Raw genomic sequence first — 14822 nt, 5'->3', positions numbered from 1 at the left:
TAGTGAGTAGGAAGCAGGAAAAAATATCTAAAGGGAGATCTTGTTGCAATAGCAATGTCAGCTCTAGCAGTGACAGATCAGGATACCACATGAACACACTGCCTGTGCATCAGTACCAGCAGGCCCAAACAGCAGAACCTGCTTTCAGAGGACAGGCTCTTTTATTTTTTCCAAACTACCTCATGCATTGGACTACTATGTTGTTGACATTCCTCATAGGAAATATAACATGGCTGGTTACAATACAGAGTAAAATGCCTGTTCCTTCATATGTTCAGCTTCACTTCTCCAGTGGATATACAAGGGAAATTCAGTTTTGTATTTCAGTTTGGTGCAAATCATTATGGCCTTACTGATATCTATTCAGGAAGCAAAACAGGCATTTCACACTTTGGAAATTGTTCTGACCTGTACTACTAATGGCTTCCGCAAGTGCCTGTTCCGTAACTTTCTTGGCTTTGGCAAGAAGAAGTCTGACTGCATCTGGACAAGAACAGGAAATGCATTAGAAAGTATTTTAAGCATGCAGACACAGAATAAATTATACCTCCCCAAATCTGTTTTTCAATAGAGTTGCAACTATTTATTAAAATACTGTGGTTTGTTTTGGACAGTAGAATATTCTTTCTGGTACAGGAGGAAAATTTTTCACCAGAAATGTATTTTTTTCTTCTTGTTTTATGGAGACAAAGCTTTCTCCCAAAAGGGCCATTTCACTACTTAACTGATGTAGCTTACTATGAAATTGTTACTGAGACTGTATATATAAAATAAAATGAGTATTTGGATTAAACACAGTAATGAGGTTGCATTAAAAGTAACTGTACAATAAAAAGTGTATCAGTTTTGCTAAACCTGGCAAATATATTTGCTGGAGCAACTTAGAGTGAACCAGTTCAACTGGGCTGTGTGACAGCATTCAGATTCAGGTCTGAAGAGGTGATGCCACTTCAAAGCATAGTTATATTCTCAAAATCTGACTAATCTCAACTAATAGAATGTTATGTTTGAGGATCACTAGAAGCCTTGCTTCATAGAGAAGCCCATACTTTCTGATGAACAAAAAAACCCTGTAATACCTACTGGAAGCTGGCTCAGGCACAATATGCTACTTTTTCCATTCAGTCATCTCACTTACACTGATTGTGTCTAAGTGCTGCCGGAAGGTCAGTTCTGCTTCTTTGCTAGGCAAGAACAGTTTCCCATGGCGGCTATTGGGTGGTAGAGTTGTAGGAACTGCAAAGAGTCCACCATCAGCATCAGTGCTTCCAGAACTTGAAGGCCCAGCCACCAAGAGAGGTCTAGGGAGGTTTCTTAAACCTGAAAGATTTTAACAGCAATTTAAGTGAAGTGAAAACAAAAAGAAAGTAACTATTTAGTAACTGAAGGATCATACAGAGAGCTGGGACTTCTGGATTCTGGCTCTGCCACTATCTGTTTGTGATCTCACATCATGAAACTCTCAACAGGTCAGTTTTCCCACCTGCAAACTGGCAGTATTTACCTGCTTCACAAAGATACTACAAACATTCACTTACTTTGAAATCTTTGAAAGATGGGGGTTAAGTGCAATTTTACACTACTGAAGAAACTAGAATTTAAGAACCCAGTTTTAAGCCCCCCACAGACTGTGTTAACCAGTCTTCAGTACCAGTTAACCAGTGTTCAGTCTTCAGAAGAGATAGTTGAGGGCCTTTTCCAATAAACAAACTATATATCCACCATTCCTTTTTCAGAGGAAGACAATACAAATACAGACTCATTCTAAAATGTTTATGTTTCATTTACACTCCCCACCCCTTCCCCATAGTAATCCAAAGTGCAACCCCTGAAAAATTATTCTGGTGACAGAGAAATGAAAGAGCGGGGATCAATTTACCAAAATACCTTCCAAAAGATGTATTGTCTTAGAAATATATTTGGGACATTGAAATACTGGCATCTGGTCTGAGTAAAACTTCTCCACTTACATTTAACTTTAAAAAATACTGTAGGATTTCACAGTGCTGTGCCCACTCTGCAGGCATCCAGCTAGGATGAAAACCAGTATTGTTAGTATGTCATTCTGAGATAACCAAGAAACGTACCTGCCTCTCTTTCACAGAAGTGCTCGCTGTGGATGTAACACTGGGTTTTGTTAGAATAGACAATAATGGCTATTTTCACACACATACTGCACCCATACTTGTCATGGTACTCCAGCCTCTACTGCTGGGCTGGAGATCTCAGCTGGGGGGCAGCAGGCACCTGACTCGCCCAGAGAGGGAAGAAGCAATGCTGGCAACAATTAGTCATGCCTGCTGCCTCCCTAGGCAGGAAGGCAACACAGCACAAGCTTGGGCCACGGCAATGATGTGATGGGTATACGCAACAGTATTCAACAAGTGTTTTGAAGAACATAAAACTTTATCTACCTACAAAGAAACATGCAGGTTTTATTATCCTATATAAAGGACAAAATTGCCACCTCCATCCTGCTGCTCTAGGTTCTGCTGTTTTTCCAAAGGCTAGTTAAAATTACAGTGTGCCAGTGTATCTAAAAATCAATTAAATGCAGAACAACGTATCAAGTTGTGCCTCCTGCCTGACCAGGAGTTAGAGAGAATTGTTAAAGATAATACACACAATATTATCTTTTAAAAAGGCAATACAGGGATGCAACTATAGTTATGTAATGGTATTTTAAGCACTATAGGTGATGTTGCACCACAGCTGTTGCTTCACTTTTTCTAAATCTCTTTGCATGATTCTTTTTATCTTTTTTGTCTCTCCAACTAGCTGTGTGGCTTTTGTGGAGCTGTCCGTTTGCGAACACTTTCAGCAATTCTGGAGTGGATAGAGGCTATCTTCCAATCTTTATTTTCTACTGAGAAGGCCAAATCAATTGATCTTTAATTAAGAAAACCTGAAAACCAAAAAAGCAGTTAGCACCTAGTCGGACTTAGGACCAAAGTCTATGAGGGACAATACCTAGAAGACTTATCACCAAGAGTAACCTACCAGTTTGCTTTCTGACAGCCAAATTACTGCAGTTGTTTAATAGCACTGTATGTGAAGATACAAAAAAGACTGATAATCACTGTATACTAAAGGTCACAATCCAGAGCACAAACAATCCTTTTCAAGATCCAGAACATCCTTATCAAGGCTGATAAAAAGATTCAGTTTGTCTACCAAAACGACACAACTCAGGGTAAGGTATCAGACTTGCCCGGGTCTGACATGCTGGAATGCCATCACCTGAGGCCTAAGCTGAGCGCACTACCCAGGCAGAACTGCAGAGAAGCTAAACTAATTAACTAGGCAGAATATTGTAGTGAACAAACTTCTACTGCCCCTCTGTTCGAACAGCTCAGCTAAAGCCACCTTGGCTATCTTTTGTACTGCACAAAAGCAGGAATACGTAAGTATATTTTTCACATCCTGACTTCGCACTAAAGACTATGTAGTGCTACACAACTCCCCTTGTAATTCAGTGATTCGAACATCCAGCATGGACAGTTATATTTGGTTTTGAATCACTGAAGCTCTATGTGAACAGAACAGGTATCTGTTTCTAAGGGATCAGATACAAAGTATTGTCACCTCCTTGCTGTCTCTGTCTGGTATCCTCAATGGACGATTCCTAACGCTTCAGAAGGGGTTTTCAAAGCATTAGAGAAGCATAAAATCCAATCTCATAAAAATGAATGTCGCAAACTAAGAAAGTTTGATTCTACTTTCAAGTCTGATTTAAGATGTGTCCTTCAAACCTGTGTATCTCACTGAAACATAACAATTTATCTGTTTGATCTATTAAAATACTGGCTTTTTACTAGATATGTAAGTACATCCTTGTCTGCAAGTAAGTGCAATGAAGCTTTAGACAAAGATGAAATTGCTATGAATTTTAAATGAAAACCATACAGAGCACCAAGTATGCTTTACAGCATCAGTTAAGTTGTTCATGGTCCACTGTTTCTTACGGCATGGGTGTGAAAAACACAGCATAAGAATCACAATTGTTCCCAGTAACCCTGACACCTTCAGAATTTTCTAAAGTCATAAAACATGTGCTGGAAAATGCAACTGGACCAAAGAACCGAACTGAAACTCTTGCTTTGCATGGCTGGGGCTCACGAGCTGAACATTCTAAAAGAAAACGTAATTCATAATCAATCCATATTTTATAATGACAGAATGGCACAGAAAATTTTTAGTAATTTTATCAACAAATTTCATACCATAAATTTACTCCCCTGCTCTGTAAGCCTTCATTCTCTTGAGACCCCCTATCCTGCATCACTCAGTTCCTAACAAATGCCACCATATTCTGTAAGAGTGACTTCTGAGAGTTCTTCTGGACTGTAACCTGCATTATTTTTCAAGATTCAAAGTAGTATCGAATTTAGGACAACTCTAAAGCAAGTTAACTTTAGAGTTACAAATGTTTGAGGTACAAATGCTCTTAAACAGCTAAGTTTGTAAGGGTAAAAACACTTATTCTCCCAGCGTTACATTATCGGGATGTACTCATCATGGTATGAGGTACTAATGGTCTGGTGTCTTGAAATGGATTTTTATGAATACTAACCTGAGGAGCTGGAAGCAGCACCAGGAGATAAAGTCTTGTTGTTGCGAAGGGCAGACTGATTTCGTGCACAACCCGGACTCCTGGTGCTGATGGCAATCACCTTACCCGGAGGAGTCAGTGACTGCTCCTCTTGAGCAGGTTTTATAGGTGACGTGGCAACAGAGCTCATCTCGGGCATCTGAAAATGCATACACATTAAATGAATATTGTGTATAGTTACAACAAGTATATTGTTAAACTCATTCTACATAGGAAGCTTTCACGAAGAAAAAAATCTGACGTATTACAGTACCTCTGAACACTCCAACCAACACCTCTGTGTGTGTGTGGTAGGCCACAGAACTTCCTTTCCTGTGCAGTTAGCAGAGTTAAATGTCATCGGTTCACTATCATTAATTTATAATTGCTTTACTAATTTTTCAGGCATATCCAGTTATTTCAGTTAACTTGTTAAAACGCTTTTCCAGAAAACGTTCCCCTTTTAAGGAATCTCTGTACAATCACTGGCATAAAATTACTACCCACACTTGACTGCAATGCAATTTGCTACAGTTTGGTTTATGCTGGTAATCTTCATTTAAAGGAATGAACCATAGCACAGTTGGCCATTTTGGCTTTGTTACGTATTATCTTGAGAAAATAGCAGGGATCTAGACAATCAGTCCTTCCTCTTTTAAAGTATCCTGGGGCAAAAATATTAGGGTTCCTGTCATTATTTGATGAAATGCAGAGGATTTAAGAGACAAAACTTTCAAAAAGTCTACAGTATTTTCAATTAGGCAGTAAATATCATCCTTGCCTCCTGAATACGTATCAGTCTCATGACATTCATTGCTATAAGGTGAGTATCTCTTTCTAAAACATAGTGAGTGTAAAGTGGTATTTGACAAATAAAATAAAAGGTTACGTTACTTCTTTTTATTTGAATGTACGATATGGTACATGTCTGAAAGAGTTCCTTTATTTTTCAGTAGCACTACACTACTTTGATTAAGACACCAGGAATGCTAAAGTGACAGGAAAACATTTGCAAAAGTAGCTGCTGGGTTTTTTTCCCCCTCTTCTGTCCCTCTCCCTGCAAGTCTAAGGAGATGTCCTTTCTAGTTTGTGATTGTTTAATCACATCATCCCTGGCTGTCACGTGTCACCAGAAGTAAAAGTAGATGCCAAAGGAGGAGACACTGTCTCAGATCTGAGATGTCAGACCAAAAGTCTTCACTGTTAAAACAAAGTCTATATCTGGAACTGTATCTGAGCAAAGATGGTTTTAAATTTATAAAATCCTACTTCTTATGTCTATAAAATCAGGATCAAAAGGAGCTTCGAGGAGGGCTAAGTCTGCACCAACAAAGAAAGATCAAAGAACTATGTGTGTTTGGGAATAGTGATACATTTGCATCCTATGCTGGAATACAATGCAAATGGTATCTTTAACTCATCATATCTCTACCACAGGCATTCAGTCGGATCTGTTGAATTCAGTGACTTTTTGGTTTTTAAGAGAATGTTTTACTAGGTTTCAATCGTTCGTACTTGGTGGAAATGACTGCCCAGGTACCACAGGGACAGATCTTAAACATTGGCTACGATGCACAAGAAGGAAAGCAAGTTCATTCCCAGCTGTCTGCCTAAGCAAGAAGATAATTTTCTGGGTCTGTTAAACAACTACCCTAGAGTCTGGGAACTTCAACAAAAATCACTGTGGCAGGCACAGTTGCACCGACTATGCTATCCCAAAGAAATAAATTCTTTTCACACATACACCTAGTGTAACTTGAACTACATCAACACTGGAAATTAGGGGTTGCAGTTTTCACAGGGAGTATTAATGTCATCTAGGCTTCCTTTGTCATCCTATTTCACACAAAAGGTTGGACGAGATGATCTTTCAAGGTCACTTCCAACTTGGGCTGTTCTATGGTTCTATGAACCTAAGAGACCTCACAACTGATCTTTTCAGTAGTCACATTAAATGTCCACTGTAATACCACTGAGATTCACAGCAAACCAGAAACTAAAAGGTAGTGTAGAGAGCAAATGCAGCATAGTGAGAAAAAGTCTGTAGCAAGCTGGGTTGTGTTGGGGGATTTTTGTTGCTTTGGTTTTTGTGTTTTTTTTAGGTTTTTGTTTGTTCGTTGTTTTTTTTTTTTTGTTGGTTTTTTTTAAACACAGGAATTTCCAAGATCTTGATAAGGCTGGTCACTGGTTTACTAAGAAAATGCGACTGGGCAATTATTCTCCAGATCAAATAAGAGTTTAGCACCTGGAGCATGAACAAGAACTACTTACTGGTTTGGGATTTACTTCAGTTGAGATGAGTTTTAAAAGGCAGTTTAGGAGTCTCTGCTTGTGAAAGGTGGTACAGGCAGGAACAGCACTCAACTCAGATGTTTGCTCCCTAGCGTCCTGGGTTTCTGGCTCCAGGACAGCCAACCAGTCGTATTCCAGCTGCAGCTTGTTCGGTTTGCCCATCATGAGGTAGACTTCAGCCAGCGTAAGGCTCTCAGAAGTTCGTAGACTCCATCCTTCTTCTCTAACCTGTTGAGAGAGCCGGCTTGGGTCATCCTTGAGAGACTTTGTACTAGGTTGTCCCTGAGGTGGAGGTGGAAACGAGGAGCCCAGCTTCTCTTGAGAATCCTCCATTACTGCATCTGTTATATCCTTGGTACAAGCATCAGGCTGCTGGCCCTGGCTGTGGCTAGCCTGAGTTTCGTATCTGGATGGGCCACTGCCGGGTGAAGCCACACCACCTCTTGGTAGCTGTGAATAGGAGTCAGATGTCTCTGCACTCCTTCCGCTTGGAAAAGTCACAGGAGAAGCATCACCAGCTGCTGAAGTATTATCTTTCCCATGCAGTTTGTCTGTGCAAGAACATTTCTCTGGGACGATCAGGTCCTGACAGGACTTCATGTACCGTGGGAATGGATCGAGCAGAGAGAGTTCCTCCACATCAGGGATCTTGCTGCAAGCACAAGCTGTGCTGCACGATGGGAGCGCAGTTGCTTGGTCACTAGCCAGGGCCTCCCGGCCCTCTGCACAGAGGGCCGCTGAGCTCAGCTTTTTGTGGTTCCCTCCTGGGTCTTGAAGCCCAGAAGGGAGTTTTTGAAGAGGATTAGTGATGCCAAGATTTGAGGCTGTTCCTTCGCCCAAGCCAGGCTCTGGGGTGCCATCTTCAGTGCTTGCAAAAACTTCAGCTGGGAGCTGAGAGGTTCTGCTCGACTCTGTAGTGCTCTCTGCCTTTCCAACACCCTTACCTTCTGTTCCCCGCGTGTATTTTAGCTGTCCCCTAGCTGTCCCCTGACCACTCTGTATGCCCAGGATTTGTGCAGGGGGTAGTAAGTGAGAGTCTTTTGTGTTCTGTTTGCATTTGCCAGTTTCCTGCCAATGTACTGTGCAGAAAGCCTTGGAGTGGACCACTCTGGCTACCCCAGGCAGTGGAGTGAGTGTACAATTCTCTCCTGGAAAGAGATGGAGCATCACTTTCTCCTCTGAGAAGCTGCCTCTTGTTTCTGAGTCTCTGGAGTCTTGAAGCTGCCGTTCTTCTAGTGTTTTACGCTAAAAAAGATGTGTCAAAGAATAAAACAATCATCTGCCCCTTCCAAACAAGCACCTGGTAGCCTATTTTGAAAATTAAAACAAAAACCAACAAAAAAAAACAAAACAAAAAAAAAAAAAAAAAAAAAAACAAAACCCCCCCCCCAAAAAAAAAAACAACCAACCAAAAAAAAAAAGCCAAACAGTAGCTGATTAAGGACATGTTTTCTATTTAACACAGACAGATATGAAGACTCTTATGACCAGAAATTAAGTCATTTTGTGGTAATAAGGACTAGACTGAAGACCTGCTACAAGTACAAACTAAATCTCAGTTCCAGACAATATTACTTATCTCTGCGTCACACACCACTGTGATTGTAAAAAACCCCAACCAACTAACAAACCACAACAAAACCAAGCTAAAACCCCTGTCACTGCATAACAAAACAGACTCCCCTTTCTGTGCAGTGATTTCCATCATACATGTTTTGACATCCTTCTAAGCTTCAAGTGCTGTGCTGCCTCTTCTTTCAGGCTCACAAATTAAAAAGAAAAGCCTAAATCGAAGGACTAAGAACAGGATACAGCGTATCAGTCAACAGGAGAACAGAATGGCTGTTAACTCACAAATCCTTTCACTCCATGGATCAAACTTCAGAGGTAGGGCTATTTCTAATGTTGTACAGCTCAGACAGCATATAGACACTTAACGGGTAGCAGCAGCTACCCAGACAATGACCTTAAGCCTTCATTTGGCGAAACTGCATTAAGTAAGTGGAAAGATCTGTCCTTAATCTCTTTGCTGAAACTGGAAACAAAATTGTCAGTTGTTATCCAGGCTTCTATGGTGGTCACCCATCTATAATGAAACAGACTAAGCTCACTGTTTAAGGGCATGAAATAAAGGCAGGGAGCTTCACTAATTACTAACTAGCTTTTCAGGGGATCACAGTAGAGAAGAGTTGAGGTAAACGTGGAATATTATGCAATTCCCCATGAAAGACTCCATTAGTGATGCTGAGATACTGACCTCTACCTTTACTACTGGTAAATTTGAGGTAGAACCACATTTCTGATGCAAAAATGAACTTAGAATAGGAAGGGAATTGCTCCCAGGACACAGCATACAGAACAGACTAAGCAGAAAAAGGATACAATACGCACTTCATGGAGAGCCCACTTCTGCTTCAGGAACTCAATGAGGCTGGAGACCTTCCGATGTAACTCCACAATCATTCTGTATGCAAGATAAACAAAGCAAGAGAACAGAGGAAAAATGTCAGCAGAAGTTCCAATCACAGCCTCAATGCTAGAATGGGAATTAAGGGAAGAAACTGGCATTCTTTAATACAAGCAGAAGGAACATACCTACCACTCCCAAGCTCTAAGAAAAAAACCCAAGAAAACCAAAAACATATGTTATCCTGCAACTTTAAAATCTAGGTAACTCACAACTGAGAAAGATCTAAAAGCTTATCAGATAAATCTGACTGACGTGATTCAAGATACTAGTTTCTCCATATGGAAGGAGAAGATAGGAAAAGACGGCAAGATTTAGCTAACCTGCAAAAGTGCAGGAAAGGCACAAAGCTACCTCACAAAGTACAGAGAGAAAGAAAAAAAAAAACCCAAACTTATACTTTTTGCTCTCAAATTAGATTACAAAATAAACTTAATGCTAAAAGTCTTCATTCTCCTCCCTACATGATCTTTGGTCATTATACTGAAGTAGTCTATTTGAAAGAACAATCATCATCACAGAGGCCTCGTGTTTTCTGCCCTGAGATTTGGACCAGAGTAAGTACCAGAGTAAGTATCAGGATGAACAGCCATTGATGACACTGAAACAATAGCACCAACTACATTTTGCAGGGAGGAGATTAAGCTACAAATACCTCCTTTCTGCCAGTATCATTGTGTCGCAGTGTGACATGTTCAGCCTTGGTGCAGGCACCTCTGACCACTGTTTTACTTCTCTCCCCTGTGCCTCTGTCTCACAGTAAATTCAATACAAATTTTAGTAGAACTAGTGCTGCGCACCTCCATTTTACTTGCACTCTGCTCTGACAACTGTATGTAAGTGGCACAAGACATATTCATCTCCAACTCTGGTAGCTTCTATCATTACTCAAATTAAAAGACATAAAGAACAATGGTAATCTAATTTTCAAGCCTGGTATCTCATGTTTACAACAATCATGTACTCTGGCTGGACAAAGCCTTCAGAGTAAGTACCTTTAGGCAAACTGCATTATCAAAGATGAACTGCCCAATTGGCAAAGAGAACCCTGAAGATAGAAGAAGACGCTAGAGTGCTGCTCATATATTTCCCTATTCTATTCTGAGCACCACAATCAGTTCTTCATTACCTAAGCCGTGGATTCTGGGCAAGACTCTGTACTCGAGCCCATGCATGATTATTTCGTGGCTGCAACTCCACAGGAACCTTGAGAGGAAGACGTACTGGCTTCTGGTCCTCTTCATCACTAACACCTGAAGGGAGATGAGGCAAAAATGGCATGGGTCAAAGCAAGGACAACTCAGTCAGAACACTATACGCTCAGTTACAGGAAAAAAAAGCACCACAGACATCAGTATCACCTACAGACAACTTGGGCATCTCAGCTTCACCAGTAAAGCCTGCTTCTTTAGCTTACCTCTTGTTCCAATATGTTTATTTTTTCCCTTGGACACTGCAGTGGTACTGGAGCTTCCAGTTGAACAAGCAGTGTCAAAATCAGGTGGCTGGCAACTTTGAACAAGTACAGTATTTCAGACTTTTAGACTGCACTGATTCTATTTATTGGGGGAAAGGAAGAGGAAGGAAAAAAAATTAAAAAAAAAAAAAAAATCACATACCTGAACTGGAGAAGGTTAAAAAAAAAAGTCTAAAATGCTCAGTGCTAATCAACATACTACTGCTTATTCACTATCACAAGGGACTAAACTTCACATATAGTGAAAGCACAACTGGCAAAGCAGTAGTAACCCTGTCTACTGTAGCTATTTCCTTTTCAATTTAGCTAGTGACATACTCCAAAACTTAGAGAGCTGGGTGGGTCCTAAAGTGAATGGGATTATACAAGCAAACAGGATAAGTAAAACAATAGGGACATATCTGTGCCCAACAGACACGTGAAATAGCAAAAATTCCCCTGCTAGTGATGTACACATCAAAACAGGCCTACTCTTATATTCTGCCGACCATCTGCTAAAATGCTTTCAAGTTCCAGCATCTCTTACTTACCATCTGGATCACAGAGTTTCTTCAAAGCCCTGCACATTGGAGCTTTGATACGAAGGTTTCTGCCTTTGTAACGAACAGTCGTAGCCCTGAATACATTGAAAGAGAAGTATTTACAGGCACCATTAACAGAAGTTTGTGAATACGTACATATTAGGGACACAGTCAAATACAAACTTGAATATAGGCACGTACAAAGAAATGTAAGGGTTTGCAGTGCAGATTCATAAGAGCATTCAATCTTTTCTATCACTTTTCATTATAGAAATGCAACTTTTGTGACCCTCCTCTTCCAAACTTTCATGAAACACTGGGCTGTCCACTTGGAGAGGGATTTTCTTTTATAAAACAGAACAGAATTACATTACTTCAGTATAAGAGTACCCTCAGAGACAGTTTCTTCATAAAAGACAAGTGGTTTTGCTTTAGTCTCCTCTTTATACTCCTAACTCTTAATTATGGGAAGAAAAAGTGTAAAGTTTTTGAAGAGTCTTCCATTCTGGAATATCAACACCACATCTGTTGCAGAAATGAGGTCTAACAGCTTGTATGGGAATCTAAACGAAGTACCTTTTACAGTATGATTTCACTGCCTTTTAGCTTCAATACCACATTAACAGCTATAAAGATCCCTAAAAGCAAGAGGCTATTTTTGTTTTCACACAGTGGAACTATTTGCTTTCTTCACTCAGTCAGCCCTGTCTTCTTTTTAGACTTAAAAAGGCAGGCATTGAGACCAACAAAGTTACTTATCACAGTATTTACTACCTAATATCTCAAGCAATAAGGATCAGCTAGCATAGAACGAGCAGGATTGAATGCAAGTCCTTGTATTTAAAATGAAAGAAATTATGGAGAATATTCCTACAGCAGGATCTAATTTTTTCCTATGATGTAAAGGAGACAACATCAGGCAGAAAGAGCTCCTGTCTACACTGTTAAGAGAACAATTCGCAAATGGGCAGCAGAAGAGAAACCAGGCCTGAGAAGATGGAGTTGATGAAGTGAGCAGCTAAAAAATTTCCGTTACTAAGCTGTGAACTTGTATAGATTCAGAATATCCCAGGGCTGGAAGGGCAGATTTCCTCAATTTGCACTGAGCTACCAAAAGCTAGAGGGAATATGTTACCCCTCACTCTTTCTAACAAGCTCTCAAGTAGTGATGGCTCAACTAATGGAAAGAAGAAGAGGCTCTCAAGTGCTGTAGAGAAATTAGCAATAGGACTACTGAAATAAAAACAGAAAAGACCCAAGAGCTACTTACTTGGTCTTAAATAGTGCTTCCTATTTCCACATCTGCCACAGCAGACGACACTACAGCTGCTGTTACATAAGTGTTGTTGTTATCTTTCCTGTTTCAACTTAACACTAACTTGAATTGTTTGAAGACAGTAGGTCCCACCAAGTACAAGAGTCAATCTCTGCCATGTAGAAAGACTTGCAGAGGAGGACACAGTAACACTTGTGGATATCTAATCAACGATATAAGGTAACAATGAAAGGCAAGACTTCCTCCTGGTCATTGCAATGGACACCTGAGCCCTAATGCATGTGGTTCAATAGCCTCCTGTCATTATAGTGAAGTACAGATATGATCTTATCAGAAAATCAGCATTTTTTAGAAATATCCTGAAAGCAAGTTTAATCATAGGCAGCTATACCCTTTTTTTTTCTTAATGCGTAAATAAACCAAGTTTCAATACCAGTGAGGACAACATCAGTATGAATCAGCCTAAACTCACCTATGCCAAGTTAATGGGGACTGCACTGTATAAAGGCAGGAAACTTGACTACAAATTCTGCTGCTCTCAAATTCAGCTGCTCAGTGTTTGGACAACTTCTCTCTTGGGTCTGAATCTTTAGGTGTAGAATCTCTATTTTCTTCATGAGGCCAAACTTTGGTCTCAGCCAGCAGTCAGAAGTGGCAGCCTAGTATAAAAGTGCCTGGTACAAAACCTGAAAGATTTGGCAGAACCTAGAGAATCTGCAGTAAATAAAAACTCTCTATATATATTACATTTCTCTGTCCAGCGCTTATTATTATTTCTTCCAACAACAGTAACTGAAAAAACTAAAAGTCTCCAACTTTTACTATAGTTCCTAGAAATCTCTCTTCCCATTACATATTTTTACACTAAAGTAACACATCCCTCATGATTCACAACACATACATTTTGCCCTTAACTACAGGGATCCAATGAAAGCTACGTTTGCTCTATTACCAGTAATGCAGCTCATCACAGCATTATAAGTAATTTTATAAAGCACATGTTGAGATGATAGGAGGCATGAATGCACCCGACTGCTAGAAAATGCAAAGTCTGGAAACGTGATAGAACAATTGTATGGAAAACAATGCTGCTGCATGAACATGCCAAAATTATTGTCTTCCTTGTTCTTGCAAGCCGTTAATTACAGCATTACAGCAATCGGAACTGCTGTAATGACTTCCTTGCTTAGTGAACACATGCCTAGAGATGTTCTCTCCTGTTCTAGTGGAAAAGGCAGCTTCATAATAGCCTCATACAAAATCCAGTAAAGCCAGTGAAAATAAATCCAATAATTTAATTCACCTTGAAACAGGTTGCTAAATTGCAAATTTACACTACTTTAGGACAGCAAATTCTTTTGACTACTTGTATGAGCTGAGACTTTCCTTCTGCATCTTGACTTTAGCTAATTAAACATCTTTTTATTAAACGTGCCCTTGAAGTAGCTGCATGCAAGTGAAGAGTCAGAAATAGCATTACTGTTATTGTAACTCTGACAGTGTAAGGGCATAAGTGAGAAGGGGGTTTGTGGGGAGAAACATTATTTCTTCTTAGATTAACCGATACGACTATATAAAACAGACAAGCTTTGTGGAAATTATTGTCACACGACTTGAGGGTGACTGAAAGAAGGGCCTGCATGCTCAAAAGGCTGCTTGATCCACCTAGAACAGCTGAGCTAATTTGATCAATGAAAAGGAGGAAGAAAAGCACTGCTGTTCATTTTTCGTATTTTCTATTTCTCTTAAAGAGCCTAACTAGTTGGTCATAAAGTATTCATTATTGAGCCAGGCTTCCTGGAAGTTGTTCCTGACCAATTTGTCTACCACCTGCTCAGCTACACCTTGGGTTACAGACACCCACTATCTGTTACCACCACAGAGCAAGTCACAAAAAAATCCAATGGATCAGCATCATAAGATCCTGGTTGCATTTGTACCTGTGCTTAACAGGCAGAGGGGGAAAAAACAAAACCAAACCAAAACCAAATCAACCAACCAACCAACCAGAACAAAACCCACCACCAAAACCAGAAAAGTAGTAAGAAAAAAGTTAGTGTATAACAGAAAAAATATATATAAAAAAAAAAAAACATCTAGGACAAAAATCTTATTGGAGGAAACAAAACAAATGCAAAACTGCTGATAGCCCTGAAAGAGGAGCAGGAACTACTGTATTTCCCCAAGTACTGAGTGAG

The 14822-nt window shown here is 40.0% G+C and overlaps 1 protein-coding gene across 3 annotated transcripts in view; it reads right to left on the bottom strand.

Moving 5' to 3' along the window:
- CRAMP1 (cramped chromatin regulator homolog 1) overlaps positions 1-14822 on the bottom strand; it is a 50479-nt gene that overhangs the window by 14542 nt on the left and 21115 nt on the right. For 2 of the 3 annotated variants that reach the window (XM_032985894.2, XM_042798612.1), the window contains exons 7-13: positions 11358-11443; positions 10480-10603; positions 9266-9347; positions 6863-8128; positions 4574-4751; positions 1139-1320; positions 409-483 (exon numbers count right to left, since the gene is read on the bottom strand). In XM_032985894.2, coding sequence (XP_032841785.2) covers positions 409-483; positions 1139-1320; positions 4574-4751; positions 6863-8128; positions 9266-9347; positions 10480-10603; positions 11358-11443 — 1993 coding nt within the window. The remainder of the gene's footprint in view (positions 1-408; positions 484-1138; positions 1321-4573; positions 4752-6862; positions 8129-9265; positions 9348-10479; positions 10604-11357; positions 11444-14822) is intronic. The other variant, XM_042798613.1, reaches the window with a different exon arrangement.

Source organism: Tyto alba, unplaced genomic scaffold, assembly GCF_018691265.1.
Source record: "Tyto alba isolate M040663 unplaced genomic scaffold, T.alba_DEE_v4.0 Super-Scaffold_28, whole genome shotgun sequence".
In the NCBI taxonomy this organism is placed as follows: domain Eukaryota; kingdom Metazoa; phylum Chordata; class Aves; order Strigiformes; family Tytonidae; genus Tyto; species Tyto alba.
Note: the sequence above shows the minus strand (reverse complement) of the source record. Positions and strands in the feature narration are given on the sequence as shown.